Source organism: Coniosporium apollinis (assembly GCF_000281105.1).
Source record: "Coniosporium apollinis CBS 100218 chromosome Unknown supercont1.3, whole genome shotgun sequence".
In the NCBI taxonomy this organism is placed as follows: domain Eukaryota; kingdom Fungi; phylum Ascomycota; class Dothideomycetes; genus Coniosporium; species Coniosporium apollinis.
The window spans coordinates 799-27,919 of NW_006913265.1; the positions used below are offsets into that span (position 1 = coordinate 799).

The following is a 27,121-nucleotide window of genomic DNA, read 5'->3' on the forward strand; positions in this document are numbered from 1 at the left end:
TGCTAAGCGTCACGTAAGGAACTAATCACTTAAGATGCTAAGATAAGCCTAATTAGTGTGATTAGTGTAATTAGTGTGATTAGGAATGGATCACACTAATTAAGGGGATTATAGTGCGAGGCTTTATAGTATATAGGTAGCACTATTCTCGTTTATTAAAACGGTGTGCTTAACTTAAATAAGAATCCAGCATTCTTTATAACTTAATCTAATCTCACTACGTGATACTAATTCTTACCCCGTTAACTATATCTTAGCACTATTCCCTACCTCCTTAATTAGGACCCTAACTATTACAGTAACCTTTGTTATCTTGTGATAGCACCTTGTTACAAATACCCTCTGCTGCACGCTTGTACCTCTACTATATACGCTCTTAATCTAGTCTCCGTAGGTATTCAAGCGGCATCGTCTCTGTAGTAGAGTCTCTGCCGCCTCGTTCTATCGGGTTCTCCCCAAGTCTTCTGGAGCTTGCGTTATGTTGTTGGCTCGTTGGCAGGCAACACGCGACTTCTGCTTAGGGCAGACTTCCTTACCCACATCGAAGTAGAACTCTGGAGTCACGTAGGCTTCAATAACGGCACTAGTCTAGTACGTCCGGAATCGTGTCATTATAGCCTCCCACGTCACGTCTTTAGTCAAGATCTTTAGATTTTTGACCTGGAACAGGATGGTTACGTCTTGGAACTGCTGCAGGCCTGGCTGCTGCACCCTCTTGAAGATCGTCTCCCATATCGGATGGAGAGAATCCGGCGGTAGGAACAGGAAAAGCTGCTGCTCTCGTGCCATCACATCGCTCCTCTGCGATCGGGCTTCCAACCCCTAAGCTATAGTGTTATAACGACTGTGGTCGCAGCTGGATGGATAATGCTGCACCAGGGAGCTGCTGCAGCATTGATAGATTGCAGGCAGCAGGATGCGATCCATCCAGATGCGGAAATCATGGTCTAGGAGGCGGCTGAACTGCTACTCTTCGCGGTACAGATGTGGGAAGAGCAAGTATAAGGATACGTCTTCGAATCCCACTAACCGTCTAAACGTGTAGTGCGGTGGTTGATGGATTGGCTTCCGCACGGTATAGGCATGCCCGTGAGGGTCGAGGTAGTGAACTTAGCAAGTATTCAGATGCAAATCCGATTGCAGGTCCGAGACTGGTGTCTGGGTAGAATGCTAACGGATGCCCTGTTTAGCAATAGCCAGGCTTGTTGGAAATCCAATGATACTATCAATATCAAAGGTAACCCCAGCCGTCGTGGTAGGCCGGTCTTCAGCGTCTAGGCAGGTATGTGTGGGCGTTGGGGCAGGGTCTTCCTCGGCCAGTCCACAATATACCCGCCGTTTGGCTGCCGCATTTTTCTGTCCGGCGAGATTCTCTTCGTGACTTGCGATTATTCTAGACCCTAATGTCTCGCGGATATCCACAACTTCTCTCATTTGGTCAAGATATTCCTGTAGGCCGAGATCGTGTGCATATCTTTCTGCATATTCATCATGGTACTGCCTATGACAGTGGCCGCGGCACCCTTGATGTTGAGTCAGTTAATCTGTCAGCCGACTGGCAAGTTTTTCGACTTCATCAACATCGCTATCGCTCGGCACCTTAACCGTAATGGTGTTTCCGTCATTGTTCGCCTCGCCGGCCATCACCACATCGAATGCTGCGGTATTTTCATCTTCGCCCATGCTGGTTTCCTCAACGCCTTCTGCGAGTCCTGCTCCGTTAACATATGTACGAGCAAGTCTTCGGATATGTCGCTCAGGTGGACCCCAGGCAGGACTAGGTGGAGTACTGAGAGGTGGAAGCAGCGATCCCAGGTCGTCGTTCTCCGTCGACAGGATGAGATTTCCGCCTGATCTGGAGTTGATGGTTTGAGGTTCAGCGGCAACTACTGCATCTGCAAGTATGCTGAGATCACGTGGAACTTGCGGACGCGTTCGTAGTATCGAAACGGGGAAAACTGGTGTAGCCTGCGTTTGTTGCGCAAGGTAGAATTGGTCAAATCGGATGTCTCGCTGCGCCGCAGACTGAGCTTGTCTCTGGATCCGTTTCCTTTTCGCATACTCCTGCTTTCTCTCGACGTCAGAAGCATGTTTCGCCGGCCGACCTCTCTTTTTGGGTGCTTCGGAGGCATAATAGTAACAGAGCGTCGATCTGAACGCGAGATCAAATCGGGTTACAAAGACTGAAATAGACGGTTGCACAATGCGTATGCGCAGATACCATAAGTAAGTGCACGCATTTTTCAATGGGGTTAAAAAGACGATTGGGTGAAGCGCGAAAGTTGCGCGCTATGTTTTGAGATAGGTCTAGATCTGTCTACGAATCCAAAAAAGGCTTAGATCTGTACGGCAAAATCAAAACGGCATATTGAGCGAAGGCCCCTGCTTCATCCCCAAAATCGGTTCGAACTTTGGGGCAGCACAGGACAAGAATGGAAGAAGATATAAAACATTCAGTTCTAAGGGTATAAAAGAGCAGTGCTAAGAGTATATTCCTTTACAATCTAAGAGTCTGATTCGAGCGTTGTGCGTTGAAGACTAGGTAGGTCTTTGGCTATGTAAATCATCCGGTCGGAATATTATCTAATCGGTCGGATCTATAACCTGTCGGTCGGATTCGGAATGTCCAACGGAACACCCTAAACCGGAGACTTAGCTTCTAGAAGTGTCGATCGTTCCTCGGAGATGAACGGGAAAAGCGGAGTTGCTATCGGATAAGGTGCTCTAACAGTGAGGATATTGCACGGATCAGATCCGTCGAGGATATTAGCAAGTACTTCATAGAGTACCCTGGTTTCCGCATTACTATCATAGCGCAAAGTCGCCCGAGCGATAGATCCGGAACCTGTGGGTCTTGTGCTGCACTTGTTCCGACGAATTGCGAGTGGTTACTCTTCACCAACCAACCGGCTGATACTGTCGGAATGTGTCAAACCGTTCCGCTTGATGAGCCGGTCCTGAACTATACCGACTCCGATGTCTGCGGGGCTTAGCGTAAGATGACACTTACCCTCTTGTTTTGATTTGAATACCCCTCGTTTTGATTTAATCGTTGAATCAGGTATAAAATCTTGCCAAACCCCAATATACCCTAGGTCATTAACACACCAGCCGAAAATTAAAACCATGTCAGCCGCGGTGACAAGTACTACCTCTGGCAGCGAAGCCGTCCGCCTTCCTCTGGCCACGAAGCAGGCTGAATTACAGCCTGCTCCAGTTTATGATGTGTACAAGCTGTCTGACCAGCGTACCCAAACGCTGCGAAAATTGCTTGAGAAAGGCCACATCACTGTAGCACCGCTGCGGAATCCAGAGCTGATCCTTCATAGCCATCTTCCACATGTACGCAATCGCTCGCGTTGGACTTCTATACCGAAAATTCATCTAACGCCCAGCAGCTTCTAGGCTCTGCTTACGGACTAGGTGCCGATAGCCAGCAGCTAATTGAAACTTACGAGCATGACGTAAAAACGTTGGTGAACATTGACGAAACATTCATTCGGGGTGACAAGATCTCCGAGCAGGACTGGAGGCAGTTCCTTGGAGACAAGTCGTGAGTGTAGATCCCGTACCTTCGTCTTCTAGGTTACTGATCAACGTAGTTACACTGTTGCGTACGTCGATTTTTTCGACGAGAAGGTACGAAGGCGCGACGGGGACTGGGAAAAGGTTGTTCAAGAATACCTGTATACGGGACCAGAGCCTCTCATCAATGGCTTCTGTGGTGGTCGTGGGTTCCCTTAAGCTTATCAATCAAACTTTGGATGCTAATAACGATAAGTTGCACATCCTTTTATCCACCTCGCGTATGGGTATGAGTTCCGAATACCTGAAGTCGTTACGGAGGCCCTGAGTCTTGGGTGCACAGAGTACGTCGTTTGCCACGGATTGCTGGATAACCCTCCCCCAATACCTTCATCATACAAGACCAGCGACCTAGCAGAGGTCATCAAGCGCGTGCAGCGCGATGACCGTTTCGATGGGATCGTCCCAATGCCGGGCACCGTGAACTTCGGCATCGTGCTACAGAATCGCTTTGAAGCTTTTATGGAACACTGGAACGCGTGGGAGGTCAAAGATCCGATACAACAACTCGAGCATTGTTGCGACCTGTCGATTTTATTGGCAATCGGTTCTGGCTACGGTGATGGAAAATACGACTTCTTCTATGCCCATATTGCGACTGTTGCTCATGCCATCCGGGTCTTATATCACTACTTCCCCACCGACAAAAGGGTCTCAATCATACGGCAGTATGGTTTCTTTACTATCTTGATCTACATCCTTCAGAAGAGACTGCTCTTCGGAATTGAGGAAATCGAGTCAGTTGAAACGAGCGGCCGAGACTGGAACTGGATCACGGAGAACGCGCTTAAGCACAGATGGGCGCTGGATGATCACTTTTTCAAGGTCGTTCGAGCTACGAAAGCATTTGCAGAAACCTACGGAGAAAAGAATGACTTTTACCTCAAGGCAGCCATCAAGTACGTGACCGAGTTTAATGGTTGGGAAGGATTTGGAGAAGGCGTTATGGGTTTTCTTCCCAGTAGGGATGGGTACATACCAGCGTAAAATGCAGTCGCTGTCATTTATACGCTCGCACAGGAAAGTCGCAAAACTATGGAGGAGTTGGTCCATGTCTGCTCTAGTTTTCCAACCCTTATCAAGACAGCTATATACTGGAACTGTTCTACACAGTGCAGTCATATAATTACATGATTAGGGCATACGCTACGCTGCTTTGAATAGCTGGTGCGTCATTGGAGACTTGTTTATCCATGATAATAACAGGCCTGATAAAACTTCTACCTCGATGATTACCGATGTTTTGTAGCTTGCAGAACTCGTGAGCTCTTGTCCAGATAGTGGACTTGAAAACGTACATGCATTGTAAGGCGGCTCCGCCATGTCTTTGCATAGTCTCGCAGGGGCACTAAACCACTGAGTTCTAACGCCTCACTCTCAGCCCTGTATATTTACTCTACTTTCTCTGCGGTCGCTCCTCGACAGTAGGAAGATCCAGCTGTCTGTACAAAGGAAATAATGAGTCATGTGAAGACGCATGCCCTCAGCAGGTATATTATGTCCCGCATGTGGGTTTGGAACTGAATGAAGTATCTCAGGGTGCCGAAAATGCCGTGTGATGCTTGGGCGAGCATCTAGCAAAGCTCTAGATATTTGAGTCAGTCGTGCCGAGGATGCTAAGTGGTAAGTGCCTCTGAGAGAGGACTTTAATTGACTATTCCTCGTAGCCCGAGGCTGTTCTTGTCTTTGCGTCTAAGACATTTCTGCTACCTCTAATTCATCGGTTTAAGAATAGCTGCAAGAAAGACCGGTCCTAAGCAGCAGGGTAATACAATTCCGAAGTCTTATACCTCACCTGCCTCCTTCATAGGTTGTATCATACTAACGTGACTTGTTATGGGACCAAACTAAGGGGATGATAGGGACTATTAGGCTTGTAGCCAGATATGAGGCAGGAATTTTGTATTCAATGGTTTAAAGACGGATTCTTAGAACTGTCCTCACGAACTAACCACATACTCGTGATCTAGACTAAAATGGTTCCGGGTCTGCTATCCTCTCTTTGCCATTCTATTTCGTCACACAGGGACATCAGCCCAAGGGCTGAAGCTGCCGGACGAACGTGAAGAGTGTTTGGTGCTTCAGTATGGGGACGCTTTAACACGGGGAAAAGCATAGCAACATATCTCGTAGGGTGCAGAGATTAGGTGCATGGAGGGAGGTTCGGCACTCTAGGACTCTCTCGATGGTTTACAGTCCCTGGCCCTGGGATGATCCCGGAGGAGCTGGGATACATTCCAACATCTCACTGCTATAAGACTTTGGGATAGGCTGACGTTCGGTTCCAAAGATGCCAAGCGAGTCGTTGTGTTGGGTTCACTACTGTCTGCTTGAGAAATTGGGCGACTTTGCGCCAAGTAGGCTGCTCGAAGGATATCTCCTGTCGATTAGTACGAGCTGAGCTCATGAAGCGGAAGTGTTCGTGGCCTAGCTGTGCTTGTGGGTCTGTGCTTGTTCTTCACAACGATAAAGTCGGGGCTACAATTTTGGTCATAAGATTCTGATTAGCATTTTCATTAGCAGGGACTCTTGTCAAGAAAGCCACTCACAACAAGCAATACAGGCATTGGTGATAGAGGAGAGACATATCAAATCGTCTTTCTTTTGAATGTTACTGTCGAGATGATCGCGTTCACAAACTTGTTCACGGACCAAAACCCAGGAACATACGTGGCGCACAACCCCCTGACAATCCTGTACCCAAGTATGGGACCATACTTCAAACCATTATCACCGGCTTTGCTGGACACACCCACCGCAGTCAGGGTGTCAAATTCTTTCTTACAGGCCAAGTCCACAATTCCAGCACTTAAGTCACCATAAGTCACACTGAGACTGGCCCGCTCGACACTGATCTCATGGCCGCTAGGCTCGTCTTCGACAATGGCATTAGGCTGGACAAGAAGGACGCTGACCAGTGAAGGAGCATCGAGGAAAACTGCTTGCCCGCGGCGTAGATCCGTGTAAGGATGAATAAAGGCAGCCTTGATAGCCCAATGGACCAGGGCTGGCCGTGTGGCAGCAAATGTAGCGTTCCACGTCGCCGACGATAACAAGATGACTCGAGGCCGTTGCCAGTTCTTCCTTCCCTGACGTAACGCTGCAAGAGCAGCAAGGACTGACTTTGCGCCATCTTCAATGACGCTGACGCCGGGGAGATTGTCATTTTCGCCAAGCGTGAAGATAATCTTCTGTGCACCGTCTAGACATTTGCTCATATTATCGATGTCCTGAAGTGGCCCTTGGAAGATTGACACGCGGGAATCGGAAGGCAGGGACGGAAAGATATTGGTGAGCTTCGAGTGTGACCGGACATAGATTCGTATATTGACATCTTGCTTCGCCAGGAACCGTTGCAACACCTGACGCCCTGTCTTCCCTGTTGCACCAAGGATGGCTATAGTCGTAACCATGAATGCGGCGGTACGTGATGAGAAACAAGCGAAACGCGCTGTGAACAAGTTCGAAATGACAAGAACTGGGGAGTCGAATAATCCTCCCCCACCCAAGGGTTTGTCCCGTATCTCGGGCGGCGTGATCGCCATTAAGTAGAATAGCGGTCGTTCCTCTTTGCCCACTTTTTTTCATGGTGTGCACCAATAGTGGGTTTCAAGCTCCTGCAACAGGCGACAAATGCCGGCTATTGAGTTTGGTTGGAACGGATTCCGGAAAGCCGACCCAGCGTTGTCCCACAAACCATTGACGTCAGAAAACTCCCCATGTTGTGAGACTCTGCGAAGTCACACGGCTCCGCGAGACAAGTACAAATCCTCTCGCCATGCCGAGCAGTCGCTTTCCTGGACTTTCGGACGTGACTTTCTCAGGTACTTGGAAAGCGAAACTGCCAGGCAGAAAAGCTGCCCATTCCTTTCAAGGTTTCAGGCCTTGAACTGGCGTCCAAAATCTCAAAACTTCGGAACGGGATCGCGGACACAAAGTTCGCGCTCTACAAACGAGCCTTGGTTCCGAAGCTGTCTCCGAGCCCACTTCCGAACAAAACTTTTTCCACATCCCTCTTCCGTTAGGTCATCCGATGCAGTTGTTGCGGCGAGCAGCTGCTTCAACACACTTTGCCCAATATACACATGTAGTTCATCACACGTAGCCTAGCTGGTCTAAAGCTAGCCTATCACATGAGAGCCCAATAGATATCAGTATAGGCGCGGTCGTCGCGGGAGGAGAGAAGCTCATCTCCACCCCGGACTATTCCAGACGCCGACTAGCACTCGCTCCAGATTTTCCTTAAGATTTCTATGAGCTGCTCGCTGGTACTCCTAAATTGCGATTTGGCCAAGCTTCCTCTTTCTGCCACTTCATACAGTGGGCCAAATATAGCTATATTCAGACTACCTGCAAGTTCCGATCCGAAAGAGCCTGCTGAGTGACACCACCAAGCGGTCAGAACCAAGAGGTTGGGACTTAGCAATGTCCATTCCATAGTCGCAACTCTTCGGCGTGCCAACGAACCCTGCTGAGACTATGGTAATCTGTGACCTTACTCCGGATATCTCTACAATTAGTTTACCTCCCTAGCGATTTGACATAATCAAGACTGGTTGGCGTTGCACTCTCATCAAGTTGAAAACCGGAAGCGTGGCAGTCTTTCTCTGATGTCCGTTGGCTGAGGAAGTACGATGTCCGGGACGTGTCAAGTACACCGTAATACTCAGCAAATCGCATGGTATGTTTCTGTCCCCATAGACAACTGCATACCCCGAAGCCTTCTCAATAGCAATGGAAGGAGTTTCCCGAAAAGAGAGCCGAAGACCCTGAGACTGAGGAAATAGAACTCATTCATCTCTTCACTCGGGACAAAAAAGCTAGGATGCGAATAACCGACGAATCAGCTGAGGAGTTTACCTATGAGTGTTGTCATTCTTATGGCCACCAAGAGCTCGTCTGTCTTCATAAACCCTCTGAAACTCTGATCGAGGCCGATATTCTCTTTGATCTCCCTTCCACGGAACAATTCTACAAGTCAACAGTGAGTTCTACTTCTGAACTTCAAGCCACTATGTTTGCCGGCGTTATGAATACGAGGTGCAATATTTTCCGGCAGCGTCAGTTTTTGTGGTACGTCTGTGCTGCGGCTGACAAACCAAGCGAATGCGACAGTGGAGTTACGGCAGAACCATTCCATGCCACGGAGAGGTCATTGAAACGGGAGGCAAAGATCGACTGGATAAGTTAAGTTCATGGTTTATTGGGGATGATGGAGAAAGCAGAAGCTCATATCGAATGTGGACATTTGGTCTCATTCTTGCTACATTCTTGCCAACCGTTTTTCTTTTGAACAAGTCTGACATGCGATCTCGGCTTCCAAGCATTCTTGAAGTAAGGAACTTACTGTCCGTCAAGTTGCAAAATCGAGTCTCACGAAGTTGCCGACAATCGTCGACATCCGGAAGTTCTGTAAGACTGCTCTCATTTACGCAGGACTGTAAGCATGGGATTGTACAGCTAATATCATCCAAGGCATCAGACCGGACTTATCCCTGAGCAGCCTAAGGGGCCAAGTGCGAGGGGCACCCACCACTGCACGATGGAAACTTCTAGACGGAGCAGCTTGGAATCCCAGAGCAGCGATTGAGCAACTATTGCTTTCCGCATTGAGTCTTTACACATCGTCTTTGACACACCCTCTCGAACACGACATGCTCTCCCTCTGGGAATGAGGCATACTGCGAGTTGCAACTAGTTGGTCGGTCTAGTAGTGCCCCCTTACTTAGTCGGACGGTCCGAAGGCCTTGGACCAGGACCGACCGACTACTAGCCACCCTGGTCACTATGGACAAACTCAGCCTGGAGAATGGAATGTGCCCGGTGATGTCGAGCAAATGAGGGCCACATATGCAGGCTTCAACCTAGTTATACGCAAAGACCTTGCAAAGGTCACGAGCTGCTTGGGATGGACGCTCGCTGACCTTCCTCCGCTCCCATCGCCGGTGGGCAAATCGGGCAAAGTAGTCCTGGTCGGAGATGCAGCTCGTGGCATGGTACCGTTTTTGGCGCAACTTGCGGCTGTGACTATTGAGATGAAGCATGCCTTGCAGAGTGCCCTGGTCATGTCAAGATCCTGGAAGACATTCCTTGATTCATCACGGTTTTCGAAAGGTCGCGAAAGCCCCGTTGCGAGATGATTTAGCGAGACTCTAGGTTGAATGGAGGAGACCTGCAGCATCTGCATAATGGCCCAGAGCAGATGGCGCGAGACAACGTGGTGACTAAACGATTCTGCAGAAAGCGGCAGTTCCGGTGCCAAGCCAGAGGCGGGAAACCTCAATCCTTGGTCGAACAACGATTTTCAGCCATTTTTACTCAGTTCCCATGTTCTCAGAGAGGTCGATGGAACTCTCGATCGGTTGGACGCTTGTCGGACCTTCGGTATAAGTCTGCCGCGTACGAATAACAGGCAAAAGCTCTTGGGCAGTGCTCGCCCCGCAAAATTCAATACTCGCAGATGCAAATGTGCAACAAAACCCTTAACGTCACAAAGTAGACTGGACAGAAGCTCAAGCATCTAGAGGAATAGTCATAAGCCAGGCAAGATCGGTTGGGTCGAAGACTATGTCCAAACCGAGAAGAGAGTCATTGGGAAGAGCATTGTTATCATCCTGTGGGTGCTCTCTGGGAAGAACGTCCACCGGTGTTGAGACAAAGTCAACAGGATCCAGTGGACGCCAATACGGCAGGGCTCCTGTGCCTTGGCTTTGGTTTTGAGGATATAATGACGTGTCTGCCTGGACCCGTCCAAAATTCTCTTTGAAGCGTGAATATTGCTGCGGCACGGCCTCGAATAGGAGACGCAGAGTTGTGGCAAGACGGTTTATGGCTGCGCCAAAGGGGCTGTAGCCTTCGAGAACTTCCATAGCTTTATGCCAGCCATCGAGTATCGACTCTTCCGAGATATCAGCGAGGATGGCGGGGCTAAGACGAGCAGCAATGAGGACCGTTGCTGATGTGTACAAATAGAGTACGTTATACCACCAAGCCGCAAGAAATCCAGTTTCGCCAGCATTGCTACCTCTCTCCGTGTAAATTGTGTTGATAGCTTCAAGCGCAGCCTTCACGCATACGATTGCACATTGGAGAAAAATCCTATGGGACAACAAGGTCCCTAAGGGGACAGGACCGTCTCGATCATGAACCTCGGAAGTGATGAAATTCGATAGAACAGGCCTCAAGAGCAACAACCGAACGTGGAGTTGTCTATGGAAATGTTAGTAGTTACAGACGGATTGAGGATTGAATCTTGCCTTTGGTGAAGAACTACAGCTTGACGGTATAGTGTAGCCTCTGCACCTTTACCTTGAGGCTTGGTGGCAACTCTCAGGCGGTCAGGTATGCTCTGCTCCCACTTTGAGAGCCTGCGCTCGATCTCGAAGACCGAGAATTGATTTTCACTCTGTGACCCCAAGAATATGTCACTGTCCATTGGCTTGCTGTGTTGGAAATTCACAGAATAGAAGTTGAAAATAATGTCGTGCAAAATCTCGTACAACTTGAGGGATAGGACGAAAAACTCGACTGAGGAGGTTTGCTGTATCTGGACAGATTGTTGTTGAGACTGTGAGAATCCTTGGACGAGGTGCACCTCATCGATGGGCAACGGGAGAGGTACCGAGATAGCGGCTTTTGGACCTATCATGCACGGACGACCATACGTCATTGAGACAATTCTGTCCATTAGAATGCACCCATGCCATACTCTCCGCAGGAGCTCGCGCGTCCGAGTATCAGCCGCACGTTCACTAGTTTCGGGTAGATGAAGTCCAAGACTCTGTGCTGTGCGTATACCAAGTCCAATAAACACCCAACATGGATGAGGTTCATTAGTGCTTTGGAAGTATTGTCCCAGAAGTAGAAAGGATTGCACAGAGCGCACTGATCCAGTTTCCACGATATCCAGCAAGTCTCTTGCTCTCGTGTAGAAGACGTTAGCTAACTGTCCTCTTTCCTCGATCGGCGTTGACTCATCAATCTGGCTGGCCAAAGCAAACACGACGTTGAGTAAGCACACGAGTGACCGTTCATCAGGGACCGATCCATCCCCTTTCCACAGCTTTTCGTAATAGTCTTGAATCTGCATCATGTCGAGATATGGGTAAAGGACGTGCACATATCTCCAATAAGCAGACATTAAGTTATCTGCCTTTCGTCGAGAGGGTAGAACATAGTCCACCGGCTTCTTTCTGATAGTATTATGACCCGAAGCCGGTAGCGGTTGAGTTTGCAGATGTTGATGTAAGGAAGGCTGCTCGGATTGTTGCACTCCTTCGACTTTCTGCTGGACCATCTTCTTCACATTTTGCATGAAAGTTCCAGCGCTGGAACTCCCAAAGAAGCCTTCCCTGCTATCTTCTTCGAGAGTAGCTCCAATAATAGCATGAACTGAACGATCGGAGGGAGACACCCCGTAAGGTCTGTGCATAGAGTCTTGGCGCTGCTGAAGTCCGGTAAAGCCACGCTCCGGACGATCCAGTGTCTGGAAGTTAGGCTCAGATGGCGATGGGGGCGAATGTGAAAGCGCTGACGGATAGGCAATAGGCTGAATCGGATATGAAGGTGACTTCCCAGTGGCGCCTACTGCCTGTGACGTGGAACCGTCGAGCGCAACGCTTGTACCCCGAACACCATTCGGATGATGAGACGGGGTACCCTGTTGCATCAATGAAGGTTGAACATCAACCCATGGATCGTGCTCGGACGTTGGCTGCTCAGACATGCGCGGATAACTGGTCTGCCATGTGCACTTCACACCGGTTCCAGCTCTTTTCTCGCAAGACTGGCACGTAGGACCGCGGCCATCGCATTTAGTCTTTCTGGTACGACAAGGATCGCATGCGAGTGTCACCTTCTGCCTTTTCATCTTCGACGGTTGCATAGTGCCGCAGAGGGGCCTGCGCTGTGGTGAGTTTGGCTGCTGGAGTGCAAATTGAGCAATCAGCTAGGAGTCAGGCAACATAGCAGAAGTCGTTGAACTGACCCGAGGTCCAGCCGGTGAGTGATTTTATTATATGTTAGGCTACAATAACGTTCTCCTTAGAAGAAGTATTATATAGACAGATAGAGAATCATGCCTTATCCTTAGTAGACGTCTAAAAACAAGTTTTGGCTCGTGCGGGGAGCTTCACAGTTGGTTTAGAGAGGGCGGACAAATCTCGGTCAGTTCACAGACTTCTGCTACGTTGCCTGGAGTGCATGTTCCGAAAGTGCCCTTCCTTGGCAGCGTCGGAGTTTCCTATCTGCCGATGAAGAGCATGTTGCATGCCAGCACTGTTATCTTCTGGGACTAAAGGTCTATGTCGGACTAACTATACGAATCATCCAAGCCCTCTCTCAAGGTTGAGAAGGCTTGCAATGGCCTTGGTCTGAACAGAATCCTCTCCTCATCTTAGGCATAGCCATACGTTGGTGCAGTTCCTTGGACTGCGTTGAACGTTCACTCTCTTGCTTGCCCAACATCAAGGCGCTTCGATGATGCAAGACTAATTTTGTGCGGGGGCGAAACCCTGAGTTTAGGTGGTAAGGTTCCTGCTTCAATGCTTTGGACCGTCATCTCTTGCCGCCCTTTCGATCCCATTTCCAGAAAAGCGTAAATTCGGAACGGCCTCGGATCATCTTCCGATTAGTCTGTACTTCATTTCTCAGCCTCATCGCGACCGTGAATTATCAGCGCTGTGATAAGCCCGGCAGGGGACAGCTCGTGATTGTCCGTCATTGGTCTCGACGTGCTCGAGATCTGCTTTGTCCATAATGGAAGATGTTCTTGGTGGTGCACACGTCGAACGTGGATGAGAAACGGAATGGGTTGTGATCGACTCTCGAGAAAAGACTCTCGCTTATGTGCTACTCTGGTGTCAATCTTCACTAGCTGGGGACTTTGCTCACGGCCCGTCATCAAGATTTCCCTTGCCGATTACCGCAAATGCGGACACGGCTGCAGTCAAAGTCCCGTGGCCAAGGAAATCTTGTCCCACAATCTCGATGAACCTGGAGTTGCGGGTGGAGAGGGCATCCACAAGCGCATGGACAAAAGAGTTAGGGCCAATGATCGACGAAGCGGGGAGTGGGGGCAATCGGAAGCGGCTCGGAAGCAAGCCGCTGTTCGAGGGGGCTTCCGAGAAGAGGGGACGAACGTCGTTCCGTTTGGTTTTCTCCTCTGAAGCCAAAGTGCGCCTACCGTATGAGAACGACGTGAAGTTGAGGTGAAGTGCAAGGGAACGTTTTATTCAAATGAACCAGGAAAGGGCTGAATGCTTTGTAGTCTCGATTGCGTGAACCTGCTTGCAAAAATGGCAAGACTGCTATAACGATTGTGGGACTGGGCCCGACCAAGTGAGCCTCTCGAAGAGGTACAGCACGGTTTGTAGGACTATCAACTATCGTTGACGTATAATCTGGCAGCCTCTACCTCACGGACCCATAGCCCCCATGCCCGACCACAGGCGGATTGCGTCATTGCTGTTGTCCCTGCGATCTCGTCATCGTGCAGGTATTCAGGGGCCGGAGCTGCTTCACCAGTTCCCAGATATGCAGTTTTGAGACTGAGGCTAGTTGTTTGGATAGCTGCGTTCTCTCTGGTGTAGATAGCACGAAAAACGCATTCTTCAATGCTGTGTGCTGTTACTGTGTAGCCATGGCCACGCATAAGAACGACAGAATGGTCCGGTTCGTTCTGATCAGTACGTAAGGTGCCGTCTGGACCGGAGAAGCACGACGCGAGTGATTCCCCCAGAGGGGCATTCCGAATCAGCAGATCTCGGACGCCGTCAGGCCGATAGTGCTTCTCAATGTCGTAAACCGGTGTTGATTTACCTATAAGAAACAATGTCAGGAACCTCCGAGAGCAGGTTTGAGACACGGAGAAATGTCAAGTCCGTCTCATCGTACCTAAAAATCCCGCCATGTGAAGACAAGGCTTTAGAGGTACACCTAGAGAGAAAGTTCAAGTCAGTGTCCTTGTTTGCAGACGATGAGACGCAGTAGTCTTACCAGAGATGCTATAAGGTATGACAGCACTAGCATGACTGTGGATGACGCTATTGACAGCCGGATACTTTTTGTATATCTCACTGTGGATGTATCTTTCTATGTAGCCTGAAGGGGCGCCGATATCAACGGCAGAAGCATCAGATACGAGATAATCCACCAGATCTCGCGGGGAAGTGATGGTCGCAGGAGCCATGTTCCGGGACATGATGAATACATCTCGTTTCGTCGGGTGCCGGAAAGAGAGGTGCCCGTACGCATCCAAGATCCTGGTCCATGTTAGATGCATATCTCATCGTCGAAACTGTGATATTCGTGCACCCATGATAGTGAAGGATATGACTGCCCAATATGCAATTCTGGTAAAACTCTTGGTGTTGGTGTCCCTGCTGCTGATGCGGCAAGATCTCGGAATCTGCTGACGAAGGCATTGTGCACCAAGCTGCCGTACTTGAAGAAGTGGTAGACGAGATAAATCAACACGGAGAGTCCAGGTTAGGCCAATCCTCAGAGTGATACTCCAATCTCTTAAGAACAATCGGTAGACTACGTACACCCCTGTTGCACAAGTAATGTTTGCGTGCAGATAGAGAAAATAGATCAAGCCGCTGGTTGCTAGGCTAGGATTTTAATGATTTCAAGGACATCGCTTCTCTATGATATGTGGCATCCGGTCCTCGGACATGCCATGCGGGACGGAGCCGAGTCAGCTGTCCCTGGCGGGTTTTATGGTATCGGAGGGTTCCCCACCTCGACTTGTTAGTCCAAAAACTGCTCCGTAGTCAGCGTTAGCCCTTAAGACACTCCGAATGCCACCGAGCTTTTCGAGCCCAACTTTTTCCTCTCTTAGAACTCTAGTAGGCTGACTCCAGTTCACTGCCGCTGTTTCCACTGATTGTCCCATCCCGGGAAAAACAATATGACCACAAAACTTACAGAGCATATGGAAGGCCTTAACATTGACGAGAAAGGGCAGCCAAGACTCTCCCGTTCCTACACGCTCAACTTTGTTGGTGACTGGGGCGGTGCCAACTTTCACCGAATATGTTCCTGGCTCACCCAAGAGTTCTGTGACAGGGCCGGTCCTGGAAGCCGGTCCGCGATCTGGAGTCTCCGTGACGGAGGCCTAGATGGTCTGATGCAGCTCAACCATGGAAGTGCAGACTTGGCCATTTGCACTCCAGCGGCGCTGATGAGCAAAGCTCTTAATGGCGAAGGCCCGTTTTCAACAGCAATGCCACACCTACGTGCCTTGGCCACACTGCCGCAGAACGATCGCATGGTTCTCGCAGTCAACCCTAAACACAACATCAAGACCTTCGAGGAACTTAGACGACAAAAACCAGCTCTGCGAATCGCAACCGCGGTCAACGACGGGACTAATTTAATCGGATACGTCGCGAATGAGTTCCTGAATGCCCACGGAATCTCTAAAACTACTATAGAGTCGTGGAATGGAACATTCCTGACGGCTCACAGGCCGGAGCGGTGTGTCGCATTCGTTGAAACTGGAGAAGCGGACGCCCTTCTTCAAGAAGCCATCATGACACCATGGTGGAGAAGACTTATCGAGGCGGATAAATTGGTGCCTTTGCCGGCTGAACCGGAAGCTTTAGAGAGCCTACAAGGATCTCTAGGACTGAGAAATAATCCGCTACAAGCACGCTTCTGGGACAATCTGCCTGAAGAATTGCCGGCGTTGGACTTCTCGGATTTCGTCATCTTTGTGCGAGATGATATGCCCAAAGAAGTGGCATATCTTCTCACCTGGTGCTTGGTCGAGACGAGGCATATGCTTGAAGGACAGTACAAGCATATTCCGCCCGAAAGAAGCCCTCTGTCATATCCTCTTGACCCTAACAAGATGGCTCAAACTCCAATACCCCTTCACGAAGGCGCCAACGAATACTATTCCCAGCGGGATGCCTCAGGCCAGCAAGCCTGCCAGATAACAATCTCACCTTTTTAGGCTACAGCTGAAGATAGCACTAGCTTCACACTATATTCCAGACCTATTGTGGTGGTGCAGGAGGTTTATCACGTGAGAGTTGGTATAGGTTGAGCACGCTGCGCTTCGAGGGTCTTCATGCAATCAACCACCAGTTGTATCATAGTATCAAGGACAATAGCACTCGTTCTGCATGCCGCGCAGCCTCATTGATCTATCGCCGTGGTGATATCGCTGCCTCGATGGTCCTGCCTCGATACCTCGCCTCCGCGACCGCACATGACCTGCTCACCTGAGTCTATACTCAAACCACTTACCCACGACACTATCTTCATAGATGAAAACCAGGACCTGTTGAGGATTTCCACTTAGAGGTCTCGTGAGAGAAGTCTGAGCGTCACAAATAAGCACAATGACTTCATATCATACATAGAGAAACGATATTAAGAGATACTCTTCTCAACAACAGGCTACTTCTTCGGATGCACCTTCTACAACACGATAACGAGAAGGTTGAGGCTACTCAATATAAATTTATCTAACCTCCAGACGATCAACCCAATTTTGTGTGAAGCAATCGTTTGATGTCTGCACTTCTTTATGAACTTTGTTGCCTTGAGACGTTCCGGAGCTATGGCTCAACACGAGAAGGCTTCATTATCACCAAGTATGTTCAGTGATAGTCGTATAGTACTAAAGACCAGAGAGGATCAGGGTGGTCGATAGCCCGCCCAGGCGGGCGGGCGGACGAGGACAAGAGCCAATGACAGGCCGGTGACTAGGATTCAGAACCAATTATATTGATACGGGTAAAATTCGGCCGCCCGCCGGGCGAGGCTATCGACCACCCCGGAGAGGATAATGAAGCTGAAAAATTACACTACTTTTGAGCGGCCTACGCAATTTACGGATAATATATCCTTGCCATTTCTGCTCCGCAAAGCTAAATCTGGCGATCGGACCATCAAGATGTCTTCTAACTCCAGGTGATTCATGGACAGCAGCTCCGGAGAGAGTACTAGAAGCAAGGTAAGGTTGTAATATACCCTAGCTTTACAACGGCTGCTGACACGTTCGCGGATAGCTAGAAATCAAGATAATAGATGCAGGGTGTATACAGGCTCTTCGTATCTAGCCTGAAGTAGCTCCTTATACAATGTTTTACTGTTCTAGCTAACTCACGGCCGGCCTTTTGATTCCTTCACTTAAACATCGTGCTGAGTAAGGACTTTATAAGATAAAAGAGAATGTGCCCTGGGAACTTCGCTATCTTTAAAGGTCGACATATAGCTTGAAGTACATGAAGGATGTCTAGCTGGAGCTTTAGCGCGGCGTCAGACAGGAATCCGGAAGGGGATTTAGTATTGCGATCCCTTGCCCAGCAACAAAGTTCTTGCAGCCTTTGTTCTTAAAGTTACAGTGGAAACGCGGAAAGCGGAAGTGAAAAGACAGCTTCTCTCGCTCGACGAAATCTGAACTAATTTTCAACGCGTGCTTCCCCTACAGGCCGATGCATGTTCGTGCTCTCTTCCCTGACGTCCGTGACGCCTAGGGCCGCTACTCGGCACTGGGATCGTCAGCGGTACAGGGTTCACCGCATGCCGCACGGTCTTTCTCAGCGTCAGCTCGGTAACATTCTCCCCAATTGGATTGACTGGGCGCCAAACGTGTCGCACAGGGATCAGAAGCGCAGGTTCTCTGCGTAGCCCGAGGGCAAGTGCGGCACAGTGAGCGGAACACGCATATTTTTGGGGGCTTGCCGCAAGCGCGCGACCAGAGGGCCACACGAGAGAGGAAGGCGGTGATGTTAGGAGCAGTAATGAGCTTCCATGTAGCGGCAGTAGTCGGTAAGAATGAGGGAGGTATGAAGGCGGTTACGCAACGAGGCAGGGATGCAGGGCGATGGAAAGGAAGGAGAGGGAAAGGCGCAGGGTGTGATATCTGAATACTATGGGCGGGTGGGGAACGGGACGGTTTGGCTGGACGGGATTAGAAACATAACACAAGAACATTGTTAGATTTCAAAGTGGGGCACGGAAAGAACCTCGAGGCCGACGCAGGTTTGGCGTTCAGCGCAAACGCCAAGCAGTAATCATGACTTTCCATCAATCCGCAATGAACTTTCACCTTACTCTTTAAGCTCGGCGCCCCTTTTGACGCCTAACGGAATCTCGGCCACGAAAACAAAGGTAATCCATCCATTTGCACCTGCCAGCTGGGCGATGTTACCCAGATACATTCAATCGCGCGCACTCCATCTGAAAGAATCTCCTTCCGAGCGAGTTTCTGTGACTGGCTGTTGCTGATTCCGGTAATAGGTCACCGTGGCGGTTTTCAGCGTGCCAGGAAGAGTGTCCCCGCCCATTGAATTGTTGTTAATTGGAAAGGGAGAATTGTCGATGAGGGCTCTGTAGGCCGACTCATAGATAGTGGGGTCGTTGACTATCGCACCCCCATACGTAATCAATTGGATATCTGTCCCAAATGGAAGAGACTGGCCCTCGCCCGCGACTCGTGCCCTAAGCGGACTGCCGTGCAACCTGTGTAACACTATCGCGTGCTTAAATATCCCCACGGCTGGATCGCCACCCATTGACCCATTCGAGACAAGAAAGTCTTGGCGCCGATCAGTGGCAGTCGCAATTGCGTTCAAAACTCTCTCATCGGTGATCCGGCTCGGTCCGTAGAAAACGGCAAGATTGCTTCGAGACATCTTGTAGTAAGGCAGATTGGCTGTGTAGTGGATGTGGCGGTTTTGTAGGTAGATCAAAACGCAGTGCTTAGGGTTACCACACAGCTTTGTGGTAAAGGAGCTTTAATACTAGGCTGCAGGTAGTAATTATTACTGAAGTAATAAATCTGTAGTGGCGGGACTGATGTCAGAAAGAGGGTCCGGGTGTTGAGGAGAGGAGGACGCTTATATAGAGATCAGACTCAGCCAGATATCTTGACAGAATAGGGCATTTTCGCAGCGCAGCCTGGAGGGGTAAGACAAAGCCACCGCCAAGGTGGCCTGAAGTCAAAATCCTTATTAGGATGGCTTAAGAGCAGGGGGCGGATGTATTCGGGGCGGATTAAGCCGAGAATTTTGTATGGGGAAGAGTAAGCACGTTGCCTTTTTCGTCGGAAATCCTCAAGCCGTAGTGCGGCTTGATGAAGCCGCACCGTGTCTTGATCGTGTCCTTGTGCGCCATAATAGCTCCAAAGCTTGGCATAATCGTGACCCGCTATACCTAATTCACCAAGCCAGGCCTCGATTTACCCCTCCAAGCCGCGCTGCGAAAATGCCCTAATGAACTCTGGTGCAAATACGAGGCACTCCGATGCAACCCTTCAGCTGGACTTTGAAGATTGCTTGCAAGACCAAAGGCGGGGTAGCTGCTTGTAAGCTTGCAGCGGGAGAACTCCGCGATGGTGGAACGAGTCCTAACCTCGAACCCAAAGCGAAGGCCATCCACTATACCCATTTAGTGTGCCAAGCGAGAGTAAGCGTGAAGCTTAGCTGAAGCCAAACGTTTCACTCCGAAATGGCGAGACTGCAAGGCTGAAGAGACACAGTGGAGCTGACTCCAGGATCGAGGGCGGCCTGTGTCCTTGACCGAAGACTTGTCAGCTATTCAGAATTATCGAACGCCTTTAGCTTAAAGCGGAAAGCTGAAAGGACGTCTTTATGAATGGCATCAATAGAGGTAGTATTGCGCTAAAACACGGGCTGCTCAGCTATTCTATATTACATACATATAGCTCATTGATATCTCTTTCGTCATGCAACATCCTTCCGCATTCTAGTGGCGTTCCGGCAGGCATTCTAGCGAGCGTGCATTCAGCGAACTGTGTAGCGTGCTAGAAGCGGGAACGGTACAGACAACAGCTGAAAGATCACGCAGGAGACTAACGCAAGATTTATAATGCCTTCGAAGGGGCTGTTCCACAAATTCCTTCTCGCTGCGAGGGTTTGCTCATCGTCGTATTCTGATTGGTATCCAATTTAATTACCCCACCAGCTCATGCAATGCTCACGCTCACGTCAGCGCCTGAGTCAATAGTACTCACCGACTTACTCCACTACCCTAGCACATCTGATAGTTAACTCCTACCTCGTGGAGATTTTCGAATAGTGTCTGATTCCTTTACTCGCAGTGACGAGAGTTTGTTCGGTCACCGGTAGGGATGCAGACCGCTTCTTAGTAGGGACAAGCGTGCTTGAGAATGCCCATGATCGAAGAAACGTTATCTGTAGTGAGTAGACAAGGAGTCTTTTACATTGCCAACCTCTCACGGCTCTAAATGCATATGCAAGCCATTCGTGGAGTGTTTGTCGGATATGTACAGGTGGAGTGAGTTTGATCACGATCTGATTGAAAACCAATAGCAAAGCGACACGCTGATGAGATGCCGTCATCGGGTTGTTCATAGTATCTACAACAATAGAAAAGCTCGCTTCTTCTCGCGATATTAGATCTTCCCACTGGTGCACCGGTCGTCCTTGATTCTCTACAGTCTCTCTTAAACCTGACCGAAGCGAAGCTATCTTCAGCAACTGTAGGCGAAAGCCTAAAAAGTTCAATGAGTTGTTATTATACTTGAAATCTTCAAGCTAAGGAGCTGGGAATGTGGATGAGAGGGCCGTACGGCACACTCGCCATCACCGTGTCCCTAAGTCATCAAGGGCAGTGAGTTCTGTTCCAAAGCTCAAGCCTCCCAATCACACAGACGCTGCTACGTTTGTAATACCGACTTTGGACTGTTCTGACAAAGATAGGAAACCTCTACCGCACATTCGTATCTGCCGACAGTAGCCAGCGATTGTGAGGGTACTCAGGGAGTGTCTAGCGAGAACGAGAAGCCTTAAGGCGTGATACTCTCTATCTCTTCCGTGATGGACGAAGGTTCAGGAGGCCCAGCGCCTGAAGATACAATGCCATCGATGTCGAGTAGCGAACTTGAGACGCTCTCACTCTTGCGCCCTGCGTCCATAGCTGCTGTCTCTTGGGGTAGAAACCGGCTTGATATCTTCGGACTGGGAACGAACAGCAGCATGTATCACAAGGCGTGGGATGGGAGATGGCATCCTTCACCAACCGATTGGGAGCATCTTGGCGGAACCTTCAACAGTCCCCCAGCTGCAGTTTCTTGGGGCTCTAACAGGCTCGATATCTTTGGGCTTGGCACCAACAACAGCATGTATCACAAATGGTGGGACGGAAGATGGGGTCCTTCCCCAAGTGACTGGGAACACCTTGGCGGGACCTTCAACAGCGCTCCTGCTGCAGCCTCCTGGGGTTCAAACAGGCTTGATATCTTCGGGCTCGGAACGAACAATAGCATGTATCATAAGTGGTGGGATGGATCGAACTGGGGCCCTTCTCGTACCGATTGGGAACATCTAGGAGGAACCTTTAATAGCGCACCAGCTGTTGTCTCGTGGGTCCCAAATAGGCTCGACATCTTCGGCCTCGGAACGAACAATAGCATGTATCATAAGTGGTGGGATGGATCGAACTGGGGCCCTTCACGTACCGATTGGGAACCCCTAGGCGGGACCTTCAATAGCCCTCCAGCAGTATGCTCATGGGGTGCTAATAGACTGGACATCTTCGGCCTTGGAACCAACAACGGCATGTATCACAAGTGGTGGGATGGATCAAATTGGGGGCCGTCACGGACCGACTGGGAGCATCTAGGCGGAACTTTTAACAGCACACCTACAGTGGTGTCTTGGAGCAGGAATCGAATCGACATCTTTGGCCTTGGGACCAACAACAGCATGTATCACAAGTGGTGGGACGGGTCAAACTGGGGACCATCGCGCACCGACTGGGAGCATTTAGGTGGAACTTTTACTAGCGCCCCAGTAGCGGAATCCTGGAGCGACAACCGGTTGGATATCTTTGGGCTTGGGACTAACAACAGCATGTACCACAAAGCGTGGGACGGCCGAAGATGGCACCCGTCTGGTGGAGACTGGGAACATCTTGGTGGGACCTTCAGAAGCTTCGGTCCTTTACGGGCTAGATTGTGACCGGTGTTGTTCAAGGGACTGGAAAGACTATGCTCGATATCAGGCTGCTGGACTTGACGGAGCCTTCCTCTAAGTCCGGAGGGTGGGCTCTCTTGGAGGTCGTGCGCAGAGTGTGATCTCTGTTATTCTTGATCTTCTCGATTACTATGCGGGTATCCTGGTTGTTATCATCTTTGCAATGTTCTAATAGTCGAATTCTCTATTACAAAAGTTACAGTTGTGGTTTTTACTGATGGTTGATATCTCGGCATTCTTTCCCTTGATGATTAAAGGTTGACGACAAGGTTGATTCTTCTTACCACCAATTTGATATAACAAAAAGTAGCGAGATTACGAACCCGCATGTTAGGCTGCTGCACTTCAGGTTGTTTTCGGTATCAACGAGCGTCAATACGAGCTTTGAACATAGAAAACAGTTCTCAAATCCTAATAACTAGCCTTCAACCGTCTCCGCCGACGTCGGATCTTCGTGTGGAGCGTATGGTGTCGATCGAAATGCCAGGGGACGGAGAGTTCCGAAGCGTCGTAAGCCGTACAGCACTAAGAGCTGCAGCTGGGCATTGAACCTAATAGGCAGCGGATGGAATGTAGGGACGGGCCGTTTTGCGGAGGTGCAAGGAGTCCGGAGGGGTCCACCTCGCTTCGTGAAACGCTTGGCAAGATCAGGTGTATAACCTTCTAGAGCTTGGCCGCAGCGGTCTGGATTACGGTGCGAGAATCAAGCGAAGTGGGCAATACTACATTGTCGAATATTATGCATGACGCTTGCTACCTCAGGCTGGTCTAAAGTCTCCACATCTACGGACGTTCCCATAGCTGCTATAATCTTAGGCTTCCCCGCTCTCACTTTCGGAAGATTACAGGCACTAGGTATCCCGGGCATAGTAACGATAAGTAGTTTTAAAGGTTCGTCGCGTGATGTAGTAGTGATAAAGATACGTCTCCTATTATATGCGAGAGCTTTGATAGTACGAGTGTAAGGCGAAATGACGCGGTTATATACACTCTGTGTCGGTCCCGCGAAGCTATCGCCGGCAGCATGGAATGGGAAAGGGAGCAAGTCCTTGAGGCATGGATGTCCCTCTCCGCAGAAGTCAGATAGTAGGAGTTGAACGATATGTAATTTCAAGATATCCCTTCTCTCGTACTTGCAACTAGCTCTCTCTGCATCCTTCAAGAAACCGATTCCGTGTGAAGAGCAAACTATTTTGTCCCGCTAACCACTATTAACGCCCTTCCTTTCCTCACAATTCAAGTGGTTGAGTTTCAAACTGATTCTCAGCCAACTTCGGCAACCACGCAGCCTTGCGGCTGATGAAAAGCTCCATCTCGGGCTTTACAGCATCCATCACCTCTTTATCATCTAGTGTCCCCGCCTTGATGATCACCCGGCCAGGCCATAACTCCGCCATCTCAAAAAGCGTAATATTGCAATTGGGGCAGGAATGAAGTCTCGAGTTCATTCCGCTAATACCCGTCCGCAACACTATCTTCGGCACACCCGTTACCAGCGTAAAGGCGTTCTCGAGGACGACGTGGTCGGTAGTGAAGGCGCTCCCGCTGACTTTGCGATCGTGCATGCAGTGGCAGACAAGCTGTATGGGGAGAGTTTGTTAGTGCGTTTGAGAACACAGGTGAATAGCGGGGGGTAACGTTACTGTTCTGTATGGCAACCCGATATACGAGTACGTGACATTTCCGCAGAGACAGCTTCCTGTTGGCATCGTTGCGGTATGGGTTCGTTGGAAAGAAGTAGAGATGTGTCGCAAATCCGACTGTGGAGCTCCAAACGGTGCAATCTGCGTATGTATAGCCGTCCGGATGGATCCGGCTCTTTAGATAGGGGTGATGTTACACTTGCATAATGATTACGTTCCATGACATCTACGTAACGGTCTTACAGCCTTCACCGCTGAGCGCGTCGAAGGTGATACCGGCACGGCGATTACAAGATTTGGATTCCCCAGTTGGAGGCGGTACCGAGCTCCTCTAGATGAGACTCTGAAACAGGGTATGCGGAAAGGCATCCTCTTCGGACATTTTGACAGCTTTAGCGTCGAAGCTTGTTCGTTCTCGCGCCGAATGACAATATCTTCCTTTACTCCGAATCGTTCGTGCTACTAAGTGCCAGGTGAATTGAGGCTAGAGATCGGGCACGGTGCCGGCTATTGCTCGACGATGCGGTTTTCATTGTAGCAAGGAGATGTGTCGTGGTGCTAAGGGTCCGAACGATTCGGGAACACGGGAACCCGCGGCCGGCGAGACGGGAACAAAACGGTCTCACGTGCTTGGCCAATGCGGGGTTGTGGGAAATCAACCTTCTACACATGTACTCGTTCAGAGAGTACGCAGTCGGCTCGGAAACTACGCCTTTCCGGACGCCACTTTATATATCACCTCGAAAAAGCACAGTCAACATGCGGCTCGCTAAATCAGCTTCCAGAACGGTCTCTCTTGTCTGGAAGATCGTCCGTCTTCGTGCGAGTTATTCTATTGCCGCGCGCAATCGAATGCCCGACGCAGCACCTAAGGCGACCTCCGCTCTCAGCTCTCGAACCGCGCCTTTACATCATGGGCGTCGCCGCAAATGATCCTCATGCCTTCGGTCAGCTTTCAAAGCTTGTGCAGCCGACTCGAATCTTAGTTGCCGCTGGCGGCTTCCTCGTTATTGTAAGAGCACTCGTGTAATCGCAGGCCAACATTCCTGTCAAAGCACTAATGCAATCTCTAGTATTGTCTCCTCCAGGCTCTCCAGATTATCTATAACACCTTCTTTCACCCGCTGCGCAGATATCCGGGACCCAAGCTTGCCGCCGTGACGAAGCTTCCATACCAGCGAAGTCGTATATCAGGGAATCAGGTAGCCTGGATCACATCCCTTCATAGCCGATACGGTGATGTGGTACGTGGGCGGCTCAGACATAAGAGAGTGTAGTATTGACTGTGTTCTGCCAGGTGCGCGTTGCGCCGAACGAGCTAAGCTACATTGATGGCCAAGCCTGGAAGGACATCTATGGCTTCCAGAAGGCCGGCAAGGGCGAGAATCCGAAAGACACGTCGTTTTACGGAATCGAGGCGCATGGATCCCAATCAATCATTACGATGAACGAACAAGACCACGGGCGTGTCCGTCGAATCTTTTCGGCCGCATTCTCGAACAAAGCACTAAAACAGCAAGAGCCGCTCTTCCTAACGTACGTAGATCTGCTCATCGAGAAGCTGCATGAGATAGCAGACAACAATACGGACGCCGAGGTCAACCTGGTCGATTTCTACAACTTCACGACGTTCGACGTCATGGGCGATTTGACGTTCGGTGAGCCCTTGTATATGCTCAAAGACACAAAGTACTCGCCCTGGGTCAGCGCGATCTTTGCCGGGATCAAATTGGGGACGATGTTCCACGTCATCGGGAGTTTTCCCACCGCGAAGTTTCTGCTGGAGCGGCTAGCGCCCCGATCGCTCAAGGAAAAGCGCCGGGCTCATTCCCAGTACACGAATGATAGAGTAGACCGACGTCTTAAGAAAGAAACTAGCCGGCCGGATATCTGGAGCCTTGTCCTCAGCCAAAGCGGAGACAAATGTCTTAGCGTCGGCGAGATGCACTCCAATGCCAACATCTTCATGATTGCGGGCACTGAGACCACGGCAACTCTCCTCAGCGGTCTCACGTTTTACCTTCTGAAAACCCCTGCGACCATGGATAGACTCGTGAACGAGATTCGGAGTGCCTTCGCAGATACGAAAGAGATCACGATGGAGCGACTGGCGCAGTTGAAGTATCTCAATGCGTGTGTCGAGGAAGGCCTCCGAATGTATCCGCCAGTTCCCATTGGTCTGCCGCGTGTGACGCCGCCTGAGGGCACAGAAATTTGCGGTCGGTTTGTAGCTGGAGGGGTAAGTTCTTGTGTTCCAGCAAAATCAATTCAACCACGTTAACCCCTGCCGATACAGACCAGCGTCTACGTGAGCCAATTTGCAGCTTACCGCAACCCCAAGAACTTCCATTCACCTGACTCCTTCATTCCCGAACGCTGGCTCGGTGAAGATGAGGAATCCAGCGAGGACAATAAGCAGGTTCTTCAACCCTTCTCACTCGGGCCTCGCGGCTGTTTAGGTAAGAACATGGCCTACCATGAGATTCGCCTGATCCTGGCGAAAGTGCTGTGGCATTTCGATCTTGTTTTATGTTCTCAGAGCGAGCGGTGGGCCGATCAGAAAGTCTATTCATTGTGGGAGAAGCAGCCTTTGATGTGTAGATTGACGCCTAAACGCGAGGTCTGATGTTAATTATGATTTAACGATGCCTTGGGGACTGCCGACTTCGGCCTGACGGGGCTTAGAGCAGCTTGTCATCCATCCAGCCTTTCCTTTGTCGCTTAGTCGAGTTTATCATAGATTATGATGCTAGAAAGGCGCGATGGTACTAGGCTGGAGATATCATCACAAAATTGGAATATAATACCATGGAACCATTCCTGTGTGTATATCAAGACTATCATTCTAACTCAATCGTCATTGAAGGTACAACGCTAGGTTGCAGAAGTCATACTCGGTCCAGGGCTCTGCCGCCG

At 49.9% G+C, this 27,121-nt stretch overlaps 8 protein-coding genes across 8 annotated transcripts; 4 read left to right on the plus strand and 4 right to left on the minus strand.

The window, feature by feature from the left end:
• Nucleotides 1-588: 588 nt before the first annotated feature.
• W97_00734 (uncharacterized protein) lies at nt 589-789 on the minus strand (the record flags this gene model as incomplete). Its single annotated transcript, XM_007778646.1, has 1 exon — nt 589-789. The coding sequence occupies one exon, from the start codon at nt 787-789 to the stop codon at nt 589-591; it is 201 nt and encodes a 66-aa protein (XP_007776836.1).
• Nucleotides 790-1,430: 641 nt separating this feature from the next.
• On the minus strand, nt 1,431-1,683 carry W97_00735 (uncharacterized protein; the record flags this gene model as incomplete). The annotated part of the gene is made up of 2 exons (XM_007778647.1): nt 1,431-1,523; nt 1,582-1,683. The coding sequence occupies 2 exons, from the start codon at nt 1,681-1,683 to the stop codon at nt 1,431-1,433; spliced, it is 195 nt and encodes a 64-aa protein (XP_007776837.1).
• A 1,443-nt stretch (nt 1,684-3,126) lies between these two features.
• W97_00736 (uncharacterized protein) lies at nt 3,127-4,572 on the plus strand (the record flags this gene model as incomplete). The annotated part of the gene is made up of 4 exons (XM_007778648.1): nt 3,127-3,342; nt 3,399-3,553; nt 3,603-3,730; nt 3,782-4,572. The coding sequence occupies 4 exons, from the start codon at nt 3,127-3,129 to the stop codon at nt 4,570-4,572; spliced, it is 1,290 nt and encodes a 429-aa protein (XP_007776838.1).
• A 1,601-nt stretch (nt 4,573-6,173) lies between these two features.
• Nucleotides 6,174-6,998, minus strand: W97_00737 (uncharacterized protein; the record flags this gene model as incomplete). The annotated part of the gene is made up of 1 exon (XM_007778649.1): nt 6,174-6,998. The coding sequence occupies one exon, from the start codon at nt 6,996-6,998 to the stop codon at nt 6,174-6,176; it is 825 nt and encodes a 274-aa protein (XP_007776839.1).
• An 8,522-nt stretch (nt 6,999-15,520) lies between these two features.
• On the plus strand, nt 15,521-16,546 carry W97_00738 (uncharacterized protein; the record flags this gene model as incomplete). The annotated part of the gene is made up of 1 exon (XM_007778650.1): nt 15,521-16,546. The coding sequence occupies one exon, from the start codon at nt 15,521-15,523 to the stop codon at nt 16,544-16,546; it is 1,026 nt and encodes a 341-aa protein (XP_007776840.1).
• A 4,897-nt stretch (nt 16,547-21,443) lies between these two features.
• W97_00739 (uncharacterized protein) lies at nt 21,444-22,547 on the plus strand (the record flags this gene model as incomplete). Its single annotated transcript, XM_007778651.1, has 1 exon — nt 21,444-22,547. The coding sequence occupies one exon, from the start codon at nt 21,444-21,446 to the stop codon at nt 22,545-22,547; it is 1,104 nt and encodes a 367-aa protein (XP_007776841.1).
• Nucleotides 22,548-23,791: 1,244 nt separating this feature from the next.
• On the minus strand, nt 23,792-24,271 carry W97_00740 (uncharacterized protein; the record flags this gene model as incomplete). Its single annotated transcript, XM_007778652.1, has 2 exons — nt 23,792-24,142; nt 24,206-24,271. The coding sequence occupies 2 exons, from the start codon at nt 24,269-24,271 to the stop codon at nt 23,792-23,794; spliced, it is 417 nt and encodes a 138-aa protein (XP_007776842.1).
• An 847-nt stretch (nt 24,272-25,118) lies between these two features.
• Nucleotides 25,119-26,831, plus strand: W97_00741 (uncharacterized protein; the record flags this gene model as incomplete). The annotated part of the gene is made up of 4 exons (XM_007778653.1): nt 25,119-25,217; nt 25,279-25,449; nt 25,503-26,444; nt 26,502-26,831. 4 exons carry the CDS (start codon nt 25,119-25,121, stop codon nt 26,829-26,831), a joined length of 1,542 nt encoding a protein of 513 aa, XP_007776843.1.
• Between the last annotated feature and the right edge of the window lie 290 nt (nt 26,832-27,121).